At 38.1% G+C, this 18,234-nt stretch overlaps 1 protein-coding gene across 1 annotated transcript in view; it reads right to left on the reverse strand.

Annotated features, from left to right (window-relative positions):
* The window catches only part of ITPR2 (inositol 1,4,5-trisphosphate receptor type 2), a 594,002-nt gene that overhangs the window by 295,069 nt on the left and 280,699 nt on the right, over positions 1-18,234 (reverse strand). Inside the window, exons 33-34 of the mRNA XM_040234592.1 lie at positions 4,947-5,075; positions 3,128-3,248 (exon numbers count right to left, since the gene is read on the reverse strand). Of these exons, the coding sequence (XP_040090526.1) occupies positions 3,128-3,248; positions 4,947-5,075 (250 nt within the window). The remainder of the gene's footprint in view (positions 1-3,127; positions 3,249-4,946; positions 5,076-18,234) is intronic.

An 18,234-nucleotide genomic window follows, 5' to 3' on the forward strand; every position in this document is an offset into this window, starting at 1 on the left:
TATATTTCCCAGCTGACTGGGTCAAAATGAAAATGCTTTTAATATTGCTGTATTACAATTTGAGATCTAGTGTTAAAAACTCACAAGTTACAGGAAAGCATGGACAATAGAACCATTCTACCCCCAGGCAATAACCTGTGTTAATACTTTATTTATATCTTTTTTAAAAAATTTATTAATAATTTATTGTCAGTAAGAAAGACTGGCTAATGGTGTCTGTATATTTGTGATGCAAGGTCTTGTAAAAGTTTTTATTTATATCTTGCTGGACACTTTGCTATATGCATCTTTTCAAAACGAAATTTAAGTTCTCTTTTGTGTTCTGTATTTTTGACAGTACGTGGGATAGCCTGGACTTCACTGTGGCTTAGATGGTAAAGGATCGCCTACAATGCAAGAGACTTGCGTTTGATCCCTGAATCAGGAAGATCCCCTGGAGAAGGGAATGACAACCCACTCCAGTATTCTTGCCTGGAGAATTCCAGGGACAGAGAAGCCTGGCAAGCTACAGTCCATGGGGTCACAAAGAGTCGGACATGACTGATAGACTGACCCTTTCACTTTCATGATAGCCTCTTCCTTCTCTTCTTGAACAATTCTGTCCTAGGGCTTCCCTTGTGGCTCAGCTGGTAAAGAATCTGCCTGCAATGTGGGAGACCTGGGTTCGATCCTTGGGTTGGGAAGATCCCCTAGAGAAGGGAAAGGCTATCCACTCCAGTATTCGGGCCTGGAAAATTCCCTGGACTGTATAGTCCATGGGGCTGCAAAGAGTCAGACACAACTGAACTACTTTCACACACATTCTATCTTAAAATCCGGAGGCAGAGCAGAGCAAAGTCAAGTGCCAACACTGGGTAAGGATCCATTAGGGGCTGAGGTGGTCCAGAGTGTTCACACCCAGAAAGGAGTGGAAGGCATGTGCCTAGGAGGCGCCCTGGAATGGAGAATCAGTTTGGTATGGAAGCTGTCCACACTGTTGGACAGCCTGGCACAGTGACAAAGGTGATAAGGGTATCCATGCTAACGAGTGACCCAGCACAGAGTCAGAGGCCACCGGGCAAGAGAGCAATAGCCTGAAGGGGGCTGTGTGCAACCAGTGGGATGTGAGGAGGAAGCTTCCACAAGAAGGAGGCAGAAGCCAAGCTGTCAGAGGACACAGGCTTGTGGGGTGTGGCCCTGCATGGGGTGTCTAGGCCCAAGTGGAGGGGGTAGAGAGTGTATGCAAAGAAGGAGTCCTGTTTGAAAGCAGTAAAATTATAAACTGTGGAGAACTGACATCCTTACAAGTTGAAATTTATAATCCCAAAATAGTATTTATTTATTGGAAAAAAAAAAAATGAAGTCGCTCAGTCGGGTCCAACTCTTTGTGACCCCATGGACTGTAGCCTACTAGGCTCCTCTGTACGTGGGATTTTCCAGGCAATAGTACTGGAGTGGGTTGCCATTTCCTTCTCCAATTGATTTATTAAATCTTATAAATTTAACATAATTTAAATAAATCCATTGATTAAATTTAAATAAAATCCATTTGCTAAATTAAAAATTAAGTTAAAATCATTTATTAAAAATTCAAACAAATCATTTATTAAAATCTTTTATATCCTTCAAAATAGCAATATAATTTTACTCTTATGTTTCTTATTTTGCCTAAAATATTTTTATTGTTGTGACATAGTTTTTCAAATGTATTCTCTCTTTGGGATATATAGAAGATCTGCCAAGTTTAATACTTATTTACAATTTACAATCACCTAGTTCTCTGCTGCTGCTGCTACTAAGTTGCTTCAGTCGTGTCCAACTCCGTGAGACCCCATAGACGGCAGCCTACCAGGCTCCGCTGTCCCTGGGATTCTCCAGGCAAGAATACTGGAGTGGGTTGCCATTTCCTTCTCCAATGCATGAAAGTGAAAAGTGAAAGTGAAGTCGCTCAGTCTTGTCCAACTCTTCACAACCCCATGGACTGCAGCCTACCAGGCTCCTCTGCCCATGGGATTTTCCAGGCAAGAGTACTGGAGTAGGGTGCCATTGCCTTCTCCATTCATCTCTTATTTCTATTAATTTTCAATTGATCCTTTTAGCTTATAACTCCTTTTGAATGTATTCAAATTAAAATTGGGCCATCGTTACATTTTGTCAATATTAAATTACTTAAACCAAACTGCACAAGAGGAGAAGAGACTAAAATATTTCAAGTGGTCATTAATTAGTTAAACCATTTATTCATTTATCAAATATTTACTAAGCACATACTGTAACCCTGGCCAAGTTAACTGATCTAGATAATTCTGTTTCCGCAGCTGTAAAATGTAAATAAGCGATGAGCCTATCTAAGGATTAAATGAGATAATACATGTAAATTGCTTAGCATGGCAAATGGTATATGCTGACAAATGTCAGCAGTGATGATGATCACAATAACGAAACACACTATAAGCTGCCCTTTCCAATGCCTGCAATGCTTGCAGAACCACCATTAGCTGAGACGAATGATTCAGCTCCTGTTTGTTTTCTGAAGTCCAGTCCAGTCTATATTTCTTTTCCCTCCTCATTTCTGCCATCTAGAACAGTCCAAATTTACTTCAAAAAAAAAAAGAAAAACAGGAGAGAACTCTGAAAAATACTTCCTAGAATACACTAACCTTCCCTTAAGTGTTATTCTCTGGCATTCCATTTTATCTGTAATTTCTGAAGCCTCCTATGGATAACAGAGACTCAAATAAATATGAATAGATTTCACACAAAATTAGAAAACTAAAAACCCCTCAAGAAGTCCTCCTGCAGATATTAATATATTAGGCTACTTAACAGGCAATTCCATAATAAAAATCTCAGATAACAAAACAGACTCATTCGTGTAATATTCTACTGAGCTATATTAAAGCACAAAATATTAATTGAAGGTTAGAAATATAATAATTTAAAAATAAGTATTTTAAAAATATTTAAAATGAAGAAGTTTAATAATTATACTCTTCTCCCTAAAAGGATGCAATGTTCAGAATCGTTTGCTCATCTCTGCTCTTCACCTTTATAGAAGTCACACAAGCTGCTTTATACTGCCTATTAGAGAAAAGCCTGATTTCTTTTACATAATGTGAAGTAAGTAAAATCTGACACTCAAACTTACCTACTTCAGCCAAAGTTCTGATACAGGACTCCACTGAGGCTTTCTGGGCGGGATTTGGCCAGGTGCAATTATAAATTCTGAAGGCAGACTGGAGCAGCTGAATAAAAACTGGCTGATGTGTCTGAAAACAGAAAGAGGCAAACAGGTCATCAAACCATTAACCCTTCTGATGTGATAGCTATTCATTATCAAAACAGGTCCATCAAAATAAAATACAATCTTGTCTTTAAAGTTTCAGTGCTATTTAATGAACATCTCATTCAACAGATATTTATTATGTACTCATTTCATGACAAGAACCACATTAGACACTATAGAAAATTCATTATTTTACCTATATTCTTAATCTGGCAAATATGACATTTCTTGAAGCCAATGATATAAATCTAAGTATGCTTTTATAATTCCTGATTTATTTCTAAGTATAAACAGAACATGGATTAGAAAACGGCACTCCGGGAGTTGGTGATGGACAGGGAGGCCTGGCGTGCTGCGATTCATGGGGTCGCAAAGAGTCAGACACGACTGAGCGACTGAACTGAACTGAAGCCAGTATTCTTGCCTGGAAAATTATATCGACAGAGTAGCCTATTGGGCACAGTTCATGGGGTCACAGAGAGTCAGACATGACTGAGCAATCAAGCACGCATAAATAGAACAGGTGCTTTGGGTTTGTTTGTTTCATTCATTGTATGTTTAGGTTTCACTGATGAGCAAGTAGAGGAGACAGCAATTTTGACCTACAAAAACCATTTTACATGATTTTAACAGTCCAAAAGTTTTCTCTAAAAAGGTAAAACTGAAATACCATTTTTATAAGAGCAATATATAATCACTGTAGAATATTTGGCAACCAAACAAATGAAAGTCACCAATAATCCTAACAAGTAAAGATAATTAGTATCAACATTTTTAAGGTAATTACTGAGTTTTTCTATGTATATATGCACATATATTCTTTATACACACAAACTTGGAGGACACTATAATGCAATTTTGCGGCCTATTTCACTTTATATTGCTTTGTGATTATTTTCCGTAGTCATCAATTTTTCCTTTAAATTATGACTTTTAATTGAGATATAATAAGCCACCTACAGATATACCACAATATATTTAGCTAATCTCCTGCTTGAGGACATTTGAGGTTGACATCAAATTTTAAGTATTTATAAATGAAAGTGAAAGTGTTAGTCATTCAGTTGTGTCTGACTCTTTGCAACCCCATGGACTGTACGCCACCAGGCTCCTCTGTCTATGAAATTCTCCAGACAAGAATAATGGAGTGGGTTGCTATTTCCTTTTCCAGGGAATTTTCCCAAACCATAGATGGCACCCAGGTCTCCCACATTGCAGGCATTTTCTTTTCCATCTGAGCCACCAAAGTAGTTAATTTCCTGCTTGTGAACATTTAAAGTTGACATCAATTTTTAAGTATTATAGATTCTTCAGTGAAAATCTTAGTATATAAATCCATGCTAATTCTTTCAGGATTTACTAAATTGGAATTATTGAGTCAAAATATCTATCCATTTAAGGAATCATACCAGTTTATTTTGACACATGGGAAACAGTCATTCTACAGTTGTGAAAGTTCCTATTTTGCTTAGAGAGAGCAAAAAGAATTCAGCTTGAAGTTTCATTTATTGAAAATAAAGATTGGGAAACTCAGAAAGGGGTATAACAGTGAATACTACGAAAGAAGACTCATCTTTAGAAGGGCAAAAAAGGACTTTCTGGCCATATTACATTTTTTTCCACCAAACAAGTTACAGAAATTCTGTGTGACAGGATGCTTTTTACTTTTTGGTAATGTTACCTGGAGGCTGGTACTGTTGTCTGAAAAGGGTGAATTAAAGAAGCCGCTCACAATGTTCATTATTGACTCAGTAACACACTTCTCCAAAAAGGTGTCTGCATGCTTCCTGTCTGTGGTTGTGTTGCAAACCTGGAAAGAGACGCCAAACAACTCAGTGTGTTCTTTATAACTCAATATTGGAACCTTCAAAAAATTGTCCTGAAATGGTTATTGATAACATTTCTTCTGCTTTTGAAAGTTGCTTTGAATAAAAAATATTCCTGCCTAAAATCCATTCCAAGTTTATCATTCAGCAGTAGCTTCGCCCTTAAGTTTGATTGTCATTTCATCTTTGGGCCAGAATTCTTTCACAGACCACCGTCCCTTCTCCCTGATCTGCTTCTCTTTCCTCCTGCACACAGCCTTCTCCCTCCATCCTCAAGGCTGACTTTGCTGGAAAATACTTTTCCACTTGATGTGACGAAAATAAAGAGGAAACAGCCATTATAAGTACAAAAAGTGGTGAAGGTGATCACTGATGGCTCACATCTCTATACAGTTTCACCTCAAATAACTGACCCATATGGGAGGATGTGAACACAGAAAATACCTGGAGAGGAAAACAGAAACATCAGAAAAAGTCAAACCCATGCCAGCAATTTTGACTTGTTCATCCAAAGATTATCTGGTAAGCTCAGAGGATCTGTGATCATGCCTTCTTCTCTGAGTCGGCTAAGTGAGAAGAGACGACTCTAGAGCAAAGGGAACATCAGCAAAGACCACGGGCTCTGACCTTCATGTGGGAGTAAATGAGGCCAAAGTTGGTTATTCTGCTAAACAAACTGTGAATTTCCAAGCATGTCAGAGCAGACAAATTGCAAAAGCTAAGATACACAATTGAAACTAAATGAAAGAGTTGGGTAGTAGAAAAAAAAATGGAGTTAAAAAATACAAAGAAGTGAGCAAGGGAACATAAGATGTGAGAAAAGACTCAAGGACTGGGCAGAGAGAACATTTAAACATTCACAAGATTACAATGGGTCAGTATGGTGGCCAGATGTTCCAGATGTTCTTAGACAGTTCCCAATCTTTACATAATTTATTCTTTTCCATAAGGTGATTAATCAAAAGAGTAAGGAAATATAATTTAATCAGATATTCCTTTAATACCCTGCACACAAGTAAAATCACCAAAGAGAAAAACTCCCTTCTCAAATTGTGTGTCCCAGTGTTTTGTTTTGGAAAATAAGTCTTCACTAAAAGGAGAGAGAAGAAAGGGTACAGGGTTTGTTTTGCTAAGTCACTTTCCCTCCAGTCGGGGGATCTCACTTTTTTCCCATCTATTAAATGACACCTGCCTGACAGGGGTGTTATCAGAACTAAAAGGTTTTCAGTGTGTTCTCAGGTAGCTTAGTGGTAAAGAAATCGCCTGCCAATGCAGGAGACACAAGAGACATGGGTTTGATCCCTAGGTTGGGAAGATCCCCTGGAGGAGGAAATGGCAACCTACTCCAGTATTCTTGCCTGAAGAATCCCATAGACAGAGAAGCCTGGTTGGCCACAGTCCATGGGGTCACAGAGTTGAACACAATTGAGCACACACACACAATCTCATAGCTATGTAGGGAATGATGCAATTAATGCAGTAAATTACGCTGTTATATCATCTTTTAGTTATTGTTTTAGCACATAATGCAATGCCATGATCAATAAATGTTTATGAAATGAATGACCAATTAATTTTTAAATGAAAGAGTAATAGAGAATAAGAAAGGATTCATTTATCTTAGGTTAACTAAGGGTTAGATTTTATTTGTGGAACACCTAACCTTGGATTAAAATTTAATGTGATCACTGAACTAATATAAAATTGATTTTCCCATGATGGATATAAAGTAGGATTTATTTCATTTAATATCTTTACAGCACTGGCTCTTATGGTGATTTTTTCTGATACACAGGATAAAAATACATTAAATTTGGGTAGGTGGTTAAAAATTCCACCCTAACCAACCCACGGATGCTTCTTCCTCATCAAGGAAGAACAGCTGACATTTCACCAATTGAATGGGGGTATTTGGAGCTACCATAGAATCACATTGCATTATCTACAGCTGAACGTTTGCTAAAGAATCCCCCAGATTTGCTTTAGTCTGTGGACAAATTAAAGGAATCTACTTCTAGATGAAGGCTTTCCTCAAAATCCTGGTTGTGGAAATTCTAGGTTTACAACTGTGTGAAACCGATTTCTCAATTTATTTGGTCAAGAAATTCACATAAATCATTCAAGATATTTTTTCTGCCACAGATGAATGACAACTTTTTCACCTCTAGAGCCTGCATCTTACATTGTGACATTAAGGGCGGGCAGTCTCTTTCCCACAAAGATTAGAAATAGCTAAAAAAAAAAAACCACATCACACTAAATTAATTTTATATATAATACATGTGTTTTCAAAGTTTCTGTTTACAGACACTATTATTTCCTATCAAATATTCCTATGTACCATCAATATCTAAACACTTATTTCAAAAGGTTATTCCATAGATTCCACTCTAATGAACCATTATGCTTTAATCTGTTTTCGGAGGGAGTTAAAGTGTGTTAACTGCTCAGTCGTGTCTGACTCTTTGCGACCCCATGTACTATTGCCTGCTAGGTTCCTGTGTCCATAGAATTCTCCAGGCAAGAATACTAGAGTGGGTAGACATTCCCTTCTCCAGGGCATCTTCCCAACCCAAGGATCAAACCCAGGCATCTTGCATTACAGGCATATTCTTTACTGTCTGAGCCACAGGGAAGCCCAATTGCAGTTTAAATCTCTCCCCAAGTCTCTGGTATATATCATTTTTTTTAATATTTTAATTTACTTCTATAAGAATGATTCTCGATTTGTAATGTGCTTTACACCAGGGGGAAAAAAATCCACCTTTGTTATCCTTTCCAAGAAAAAAATCCATCTTTTGAAATATCTGTCCTCATCTATTGTCAGATGAATTTTACCTCATATCAGTCAAATTTCACGGACATGAACTTCAAATTTCACTTAGGGACATGAACTATTAAATTAAAACGAAGTATTAGACTAGGAATTAGAACAGTGAACCAAAAAAGAAAAGAAAAAAGTCTATACTCTATTAGAACTCTAATTCTAATCAAGAGATGCACCATAAATAAATTAACATAGATATGTGATAAAAATAGAGAAAACAAATAGGCTCCTGAGAAAAATAAAGAGCAAGTAGTACAGGCAATGCAGCAGGAGGAGTAGGTATAGGAAAGGATTACTATTTTATCTATTAACAAATTGCTTGGAGAACTTCTCTGTATAAGGCCACATGTTAACAAAGAACTGAAGAAATAGCCATGGAAGTTTCTGGGGGAAGAGCAAGTAAAAATCTGTCTCCACAGACAGACACACAGTAGGTATTTAAAACTGTTGGTTAAACAAATTAATATTAAGTGTAATTTCTAGATATAATTATTTCTGAAACTTCTCCTCTTTTATATATGATGTCCCTTCTCTCTTGTGCTCTAAAAGTGGTTGATATCTTTCAAAGATGACAGACTGAGCTAAATAAGTTATCATATATATGCTGGAGCAGCCCTGTCCATAGGATTGTCTGAAATGATAGAAAACTATATCTGGCACGTTCAAGACAGTAACTAGGCATGTGCTTACTGAGCACTTGAAATGGATTTTGTATTCTATTTTTTTAAGTTTTTATTTAATTTGTTACAATATTGCTTCTGTTTTATGTTTTTTGGCTTTTGGGCCACAAGACATGTGGGATCTTAACTGCCTAACCAGGGATCAAACCTGCACCCCCTATTTTGGAAGGCTCAGTCCTGACCACTGCTGCTGCTGCTGCTAAGTTGCTTCAGTCATGTCCAACTCTGTGTGACCCCATAGACAGCAGCCCACCAGGCTCCCCTGTCCCTGGGATTCTCCAGGCAAGAACACTGGAGTGGGTTGCCATTTCCTTCTCCAATGCATGAAAGTGAAAAGTGAAAGTGAAGTCGCTCAGTCGTGTCCGACTCTTAGTGACCCCATGGACTGCAGCCTTCCAGGCTCCTCCATCCATGGGCTTTTCCAGGCAAGAGTACTGGAGTAGGATGCCATTCATTGCCTTCTCTATCTGACCACTAGACTGCCAGAAAAATTTCTTTTATTCTATTTTATCTAGCTAAAATTAAAATTTAAATGTGGCAAATTATTTACCTATCAGATAGGGCAGCTCACACCAGTAACATATCTTTGATCATACAGACCAAGGAATACAAATCTTAAAGTCATTTTTTATTCCTCATAGGCAGTAAAAATGTTTTTATAAATATCTTAGGTAATATCTCATATTTATTTTAACTTGCATTCTTTTATTTATGAGGCAAAACTTTTTCAAACATTTGCTTTTTATACTTCCTTTTTATGTGAGTCATCTGTGCCTACACTCAATTGGCTTTCTTAGAATTTTAAATTCATTTTTAAAAAAGACAATATATATTGATGTTAAGATAGCAAATGTGGGAGCCTTGTAACAAAATAGAAAAATACAAAATGGAAAACAAAAACTATCCACAATCCTAAAATCCAGACAAAACCATGGTTAACATCTTGGAATCTCTTCTTCTAATCTTCTTGCTCTGCCCAATATATTTTACATAACTGAAATAATCCTGGATAATCAGCTTTTTATTCTCCTTCTTATACTCATTACTCAATCATTAGCACTCTCATATCATGAAAAATCTTCAAAAAATAGTCATAGTGACACTAGATCTTCAATCTTGCAGATATATCATAATTTGTTGAACCATTTCTCTATTAATTAAATATATAAACTATTTCCTACTATATTTTATTATGAAAGTATGTTGAACTTTCTTGACCATAAGTCCTTGATATCATTGTTAATTATTTCCCAAGGACAGATTCTTGGAAGGTAAATTACTTGACACATTAAAAAGATATGAAGGGTTTTTTTTAATGTACTACAAAAATGTGTTTCTAAAAGATGGCATAAATTTACTCTCATCAGCAAGATATGTGAACCAATATTTAGTATTATCCTTTTATCTTTTTATTTTTATACTTTGATAGTTATAAATTAGATCTTATTTTCCTTTGTATTTTTTTAAAGTTATTAACAGTTGATTATTTTTTCAGGGATTTACTTGTATGTAACCCAGGAAATGCCTGGATTTGGCCCATTTTATCATCAGATTGTTCGTATTTTTCTTATCAATACATATATATGTTTTCTGCATAAAGGTTATGAGCCTTTTTTTAATGTATGGTAACTTTTTCTATTTTTATGTCCTTTTATTTTTATGATGTTGATATGTATATATATATATATATATACACATGTTTTACATTTTCAAATAGGGAAATGCTTTTTTCATAGCTAATTTTGTCTACTGCATTTATGCTTAGAAATAACACTCTCATCCAAAGACAGATAAATATACACCTATATATCCAACCATTTTCATCATTTCACATTTATCTACTGCAATTTATACAATTATATGATGTAAGGACAGGAACTAAGTTAATTTCATCCCAAAGAGCCAGGTCTTCAAATGTCATTTTGATTTAGTTCAAATCAACAACTTTTACTGAATGCCCTCATTCTATGCCAAGGATGTTCTATGTGCCTGGGATCTATCAGTGAACAACAAAATATATAAAAATCACTAACCTGATGAAGTTTATTATTACTAATTTAATAATCCAGGAGTAGGCAAACTACCATGGGTCAAATCTAGCCATATCTGTTCATTTATATTTGTCTACAGCTCCTTTCCCTTCCGTAATTGTTATAAGAGTTGTGATAGGAGCCTGAAAAGCTAAAATATTAACTATCCCTCTCGACCAAAAAAAGTTTGCTAATCACTGAAAATCACTGAAAATTACCCATCACTTCTGAACTAATAGGTGATTAGTTATTATATCATAATATCTTACATAAATACAAATCACTTTCTGGCTATTTATTTCATTCCATTGATATGCCCATTTAATTCTGTGCTAAAACCACACTTTTTTCAGATTCACTTTTTAAATATTTTTAACTTCATATGAGATTTATTTATTCATCCCACAAATATTGGGAGGTCCCTGGCAGTCTAGTGGTCAGCACTTGATGCTTTCATTGCCCTGCCCCAGGTTCAGTCCCTGGCTGAGGAACTGGGATTCCACAAGATATGCAGTGCAGTCTAAATAAAAATATCTATTATGTGTAAGACACTGTTCCATGTCAGATATGCAGCAGTGAACCAAACAAAATCTCTATCCTTCTTTTATTGATACAAATACATTAAAAAAAAAAATCAGGTAAGGATAAGTTGTACAAAGAAAAATGAAGCAGTATTTCCCTGGTGGACCAGTGGTTGAGAATGTGCCTGCCAACAGAGGTCACGGGTCGATCCCTGGTCCAGAAAGATCCCACGTAGCATGGAGCAACTAAACCCGAGAGCGGCAACTACTGAAGCCCCAGCACGTAGAGCAAATGCTCAGCAATGAGAGAAGCCACCACAATGAGAAGTCTGTGCACCAAAAGTAAGAATAACCTGCACTCGCTGCAACTAGAGAAAGGCCACTTGCAGCAACAAAGATCCAGTGCCCCCAAAAATACATAGGTAAAAATTTTAAAAAGAAAAATTAAGCTCTAGAAGAGGGTACAGAACGAAGAGATTGTCCTTAACATTGGGAAGTCAACCAAAGCCTCTCTGAAGACTTTAAGGGGACTTTAAGTAGGGGAGGGACCTCAAACAAGTCATGAGGATGGAGGGTACCTGGAGATGAGTACATCCCAGGCAGATGCAGAGATGCTAAGAAGGGAGTGAGTTTGCCATATGTGAGGAGCAGCAAGGAGGCCACCAGAAGCAAAAGAGAGCTAGGCAAGGGGACAACAAGAGGACAGTGGGAAGCCAGGGTGGGGTTGGGGTGGTCATTGAACAGAGGAGAGTCCAATCATATACTGATTTTACTCTGTGAGGAGTCTCAGCAGAGGAGGAACCTGAACCAATGTTCTTCCTCTTTTTTCATTATTATGGCTGCTGTATAGAGAAAAGATGAAGGGAAGGGTCAAGAGTAGAAGCCGGAAAAACAGCTACAGATGAAACTTAATGGTACTTTGGTGCAGGGTGGCAATGATCAAAGTATTCAGAGGTAGTCAGATTTTGAATATTTTAAGGTTAGAGCTTGCAGAGTTTGCTAAAGGATTAAATTTAAGAGCAAGAAAGTAAGATTTACAGATGACATCACGATGTTTATGCCTGAATGCCTAGAATGACTGATGGCATTGCCATTTACTGAGATGCAAAAGACTTGAAAAGGAATTAATTCTTAGTGGGACATGAAAGTGAGTGAAGAGTTTGAGGTTCAATTGCCAACTGGGGATGTCACGTGGGCAGCGAGATATGTGAGACTATAAGAGGAATGACCCAAGCTTCGACCAGCCTAGGATTAACGTCAGGAGAGCAGATGAAAACCGCAAGCAAACAACTGTGGAGAGAGGAGGGAGCTAGTTTAAGGTCTGCGCCTGGCACACTTCAATATTCAGAAGCTAGGAAGATCCAGAGGAAATAGCAAAGGAGACTGAGAAGGAGTGGCCTGGAGAAGTGGAAGGCTGAGAGTAGGACTGATATCCTGCGGGCCAAGTGAGGTCATGTTTCAAGGAGATTATCAACTATGATAAATGCTAATGATGACTTGAAGAGCAGAAAGTGCTATGCAGGACTGGGGCCAACCAGTCATCAGTGAAGAAGAGTCAAACAAGCGTTTGCTCCACACGGGCACCACCATTATAAATTCATCATGAAAGTTGAAAAGAAAAGCAGAATTACAAGCGAGGGACTGGTGCTACACACAAAATAACACTTATAGAATACTTAGATTCTTCACTGGCCTGCCGTGCTAGCTGTTGTTCAATCGCTAATTCATGTTTGACACCCTGTAACCCTATGAACTGTAGCATGCCAGGCTTCCCTGTCCTTCACTCTCTCTTGGATTTTGCTAAGACTCATCAGACTCATATGCATTGAGTCAGTGATGCTACCCAACAGGCTTTTTAGAAGGGACTTCCCTGGTGGTCCAGTGGTTAAAAATCTGCCTGCTAATACAGGGCACTTGCGTTTGATCCCTGATCCGGGAAGATCCTACATGCCACGGGGTAGCTAAGCCCATGTGTCACAACTACTGAGCCCGCACACCTAGAGCCTGAGAGGCACAACTCCTGAGGTCCTCGTGACCTGTGTGCCCATGCCCTGCAACAAGAGAAGCCCCAGCAATGAGAGAAGCCCCCACACCACAACCAGAGAGTAGCCCACAGCTGAAACCGAAAATAAACACATCTTAAAAAGAAGGCCTTAGAATGAGGCTTTTCAGTGGCTCGTTCAACTTAAAAAACAATGAAGAAAATTATGGAATCAATTCATCAAGCAAAGAAAACCTATTCAATGCTATCAAATTAGAGAACCTGGAAAGTGTGTTTAAAAGTACATATACATTGTATCTTTACTGTTATTTCCTACCTATTTGGTAAGCCAAAGGGGCTCAAGTGATCTACTTGGAAATGAAATACTCTGATTTGTCTTGTTAAGCAGTGTTTTATGACATGACACTGTGGCAGGTGTGTCTCTAAGTTATTCCTCAGTCTAATTTCATCTGCCAGTACATCACTTAGAGTATTGTTGACCATTAGAGAACCTTGGAATTGATAGCAAAATTAGGAACATCTTCAAAAGGAAAAAAAGTCTGAGGCTAACACTGACCACAGCTCACCCCTCTCCATGTGCCTTCTAATAGGACTCAAATCTCCTGACTCTGCAACAACAATCAGTTATGAAGCAAAGAAAAGCATTTCTGCCTTACAAACACCGATTTTAGCTGCACTGACACAGAGATCAAAGTGGGCTGTTGTTAAATGCTCTCTCTGAAAGACAGTTAAAACAACTTTTCATAGGCCTAACAGCTTTGCTCTCTGTCTAAATCTGGTGTATTTACAGGACATGGATGCTGGTTCTGTCAGAAAATCAGAACAGAATAAGTATATGAAACAAGCCAGTGCAAATAAACAAATATTTAAGAATAATAAAAATTAAAACTAAACAAATTTGGTTTAGTAAAAACTGTCTTTAGGAAAACATTTCTTACATGGGTCTTAACAAGATAAAAGACAAGGGAGTACAAACAGGAATATGAAAGATACTAACTAAGGGACTCTTTAAAGAACTTTACGAAGAGCAAACAAAAGGAACTTGGTGGTGCTGACTCCGGAGAAACATGAAGGCAAAGGTGGAAGGTGGTCTGAGGGCCACCCCACATTAATATTTCATTTGCCTTTCAAACAGGATTGCTCTCCAAATTTTTAATCATCAGCCTTGTGCTGGCTTGCACTTCCCAGGTAGCACTAGTTGTAAAGAATCTGCCTGCTAATGCAAGAGACACAGAGACACAGGTTTGATCCCTGGGTCAGGAAGATCCCCTAGAGGAGGAAATGGCAACCCACTCCAATATTCCTGCCTGAAGAAATTCCATGGAGAGAGGAGTCTAGCAGGCTATACAGTCTATGGGGTTGCAAACAGTCAGACACAACTGAGCAACTGAGCCTATGCACACGTGCACACACATACATACTTGTGCTAGTTTAATCTTGCCTGAAGCACTGGGTTCCATCCTGAACGCCATGTTTAAAACACTAACTAATCAGAGAGAATTCAAAAGTGTACTGCAAGCAAGCCCAGAAATCTTAATGGAAGAGGAACCACCGGAAGTCATGGAGAAAACAATAGGAGACATGAGGGCTATCACAACATACTTGAGAAGTTACTGCGTGAAGAACCCTGGATTCAGCACCCGCAGGCCTTCCAGTTCTGTTACCAGCCAGGCAAAATATCCTATGCTAGCAAATTAATCTCTCTGGAACTTGGGAGCAAAATTATCAGGTCAACCTAGATGATCTTAAGTTCCTTTAAGTTGTATACCTTTATCATCTCAAACTAGATCACTAACAAGGAGACTAGCAAACACCCACATCTTTTCTGAAATGAATCATTCTATGTTGCTACAAAAGGAAAAATAGGTAAAAAATTATAACATAAAAATTTGGATCAATATAAGAACTTTTAACAAGTTTTCTAGTAATGAAACCAGTTGTCTCCCCCAAAAAAGAAGACTGAGGTCACTGTTAATGGAAATATACAGGCAGGTACTGAACACTGAAGGAGATCAGCCCTGGGATTTCTTTGGAAGGAGTGATGCTAAAGCTGAAACTCCAGTACTTTGGCCACCTCATGAGAAGAGTTGACTCATTGGAAAAGACTCTGATGCTGGGAGGGATTGGGGGCAGGAGGAGAAGGGGACGACAGAGGATGAGATGGCTGGATGGCATCACTGACTCGATGGACACGAGTCTGAGTGAACTCCGGGAGTTGGTGATGGACAGGGAGGCCTGGCGTGCTGCGATTCATGGGGTCGCAAAGAGTCGGACACGACTAAGCGACAGAACTGAACTGAACTGAACACTGAACTGCAGGACTGCCAGTTTCTTTCAACCCTGAGATCCTACGGTTCTTCAGGTCCAATGTACCAAATGCCTTTCCTCCAGATTACCTTCACCTGTCTCAGTGATGGAAATCAGTTGCCCCAGAATTTCATAACTTTGTATAACATCTGAATTTAGTCCATCTCTATGTCAGGTTGCTGTTGCCTCCGTCCAGCTTCACCAACGTGGCTTCTGCGTCTCGCCTGTGTTGGACGGTCCTCATTCAGGTCATCCTCCATATTATTATTGGGTCTTGGAGACACTACTTGAAATTGCTTTAAAGGCTACATATAACCTTTTAATAATACCAATGAAGTTACCATTATATGGATAAAATGGATGATAGTACCAACTTTCTTACTAAGTGCCATGCCTGTGTTAAGACCTATATACCCATTATCTCGTTGAATCCTCCCAGTAACACTATAAAGAATGCTTTGTTATTGTATTGATTTTACAAAAAAGGAAATTCAGCATCAGAGGGCTAAGTGTCTTGCCCAACAAGATAACTGAGCTATTAAGAGGCAGAATCTAAATTAATTAGCCTCCAATTAAAATAAATAAATAAATAAAAAGAAAAAAAAAGAGGCAGAATCTAAATTTTAATGCTGGTCTGGCTAATACCTCTAAAATGCCTAGTCTTAACAATCCTGCCCTACTTCAGTGATTATCAAAGTGTGGTCCCTAAACAAGCATCTTCAGGACCATGTGAAAACTTCTTAAAAATGCAAAGACTTTCACTTACTGAATCAGAAACTATGGGGGTGGGGTCCAGCAATCTGTGTTCTATCAAACCCTGCACGTAATTCTATTGCTTACTAAAGTATGAGAATTACTGCTCTACTGAACTGAAAATTTGCCTAAAAGGCCACATTATACTTACTTACATATATATATATATATATATATTTTTTTTTTGCATTCGAATTTGAAAGTGTGTGGTAGCTCCTTAAACTTTCTTCAAGGGGAGAAAGACAAATCCTAGATATGGAAAGTCAGGTTTCCTGTCCCTTCCCTGACATAAGAAGGGTGATTCCTTATCTTTCTCAATGAGGGGAGAAGAGTTCCTGCTTGACATAAACAAGAGGGAGGGAAACAAGAAGGAAAGAAAAAATGCTTTCTGCAGTATAGTTAAGCTATTGTGGTTAGACATAAGGACTGAATAGACCAAGAAGATCTGGAAATTCCCTTAGAGCCTTTAATACTAATAACACTATGTCTACTTAATCAAAATAAAATAAAAATCCTGCCTACACATACACTTTAAAACAAAAATGTACCCCTTAGCCTTATGAATAAACACATCAATGGAAAGACCGTTTCCAAGGTAGCATGATCAATGACAGTTATCATTAGCTTTCTTTAGTTTAAAAATAAAAATTCTGTTAGCTTTGCAGCACATGCTGTCTAGAGTGTGACTCTGGTCTTTTCAACCTTATCTTTAGTCCAGAGCACAGTGCAAATCTGCAAATCAGTCTGCAATATTTTTACTATCTTCCCGCACATGCAATTTTAAACCTCAGCCATCAGCATGTAAACCGTTGTTCACTCCAGGGTCTCCAGAGATACTTGTGGCTAGTCATTTAGAAGCGCTTTCACAAGGTCACAAGGGTAAATACAAGTGGTACGTAAGTGCTGAGTAAGACAGGATGACTCCTCCACAGGTGCAGGTCCGCCTAAGGAAGGTAACGAGTGGCTTTGAAGGTCTACAGAAATACAGTAAAACAGGAACTGCTTTACTTCACGCACGTGTGAACACAGTGGAGCCCAAGCATACTCCCCCACACCAAAGACGAAATAAATACATTCCACCTGCTAACCCTGACTAAATATAAGAGTGCCTGGACTAGAATATGTGATCTATTCTATTATCTAAGATTGGTCCTGGATGTCTGGGTCTGCAGGTGTTTCTTTATATCCCCTTTGTCCTTCCTCCTTCCAGAAAGAACTGTAAGGAGGCAGTGAGATAATGGATAAAATCAGCATCAATTCGTGTGGACTTCATTAACCCTCCTCCTTCACTACATGTTCAGTACATCTTAGTAAGATCCATGTAAACCACAGCACTCAGGAATGTAGGAAGCCAAAGGACTGGGACAGGCCACCATAAGTCATAACACATCTAAGGAGTTCTATACATTATCTTCTATCAGTGAAACCCTTAATTGAACAGTATGCCCCATAATTTTAAAGAAGATCCCCAGCCTCCTGTAAAAAAAAAAAAAAAAACACCTAAAATAATAGAATTTGGACATTTTGATAATTCAGTATGCTTAGAAGGGGCATAAAATATACTAACTAAAATTAAGTGCTATCAAAGGTTCCTTCCTTCCTTTCTTCATTCATTCCGTCAATATTAACAGAACAAAAACATATGCTAGACAATATCCAGAAAACGCCAACCAGTCTACATGTGTCCTTCCCAACCCTCAAAAAGAGCCAAACATGAGAAAATGGACTCAAAGTAAAAAGCAGACTACATTTTGGCTGACATGAGTAAAAACAGCAGATGATTCAATTACTGGAACACACTCTCATAGGCAACAGTGGGCAGTGTTAAGTCCCAAACAGCATGGTCAAGTACCTACCTGACTGAAAGCCACAGTCAAGATATCGTGAGATTTCTTCCACCTACAGTTTGTAATTGACATGAGGCTGAATAAATTGATCTCTGCCAAACAGCTTCTCTAACCAATGTAAGATGGCTACTAAAATTCTGTTTACTAATAGACCAATATAATCAGTGGTAAAAATG

The sequence above is a fragment of the Oryx dammah genome, unplaced genomic scaffold (assembly GCF_014754425.2).
Source record: "Oryx dammah isolate SB20612 unplaced genomic scaffold, SCBI_Odam_1.1 HiC_scaffold_29, whole genome shotgun sequence".
NCBI lineage: Eukaryota > Metazoa > Chordata > Mammalia > Artiodactyla > Bovidae > Oryx > Oryx dammah.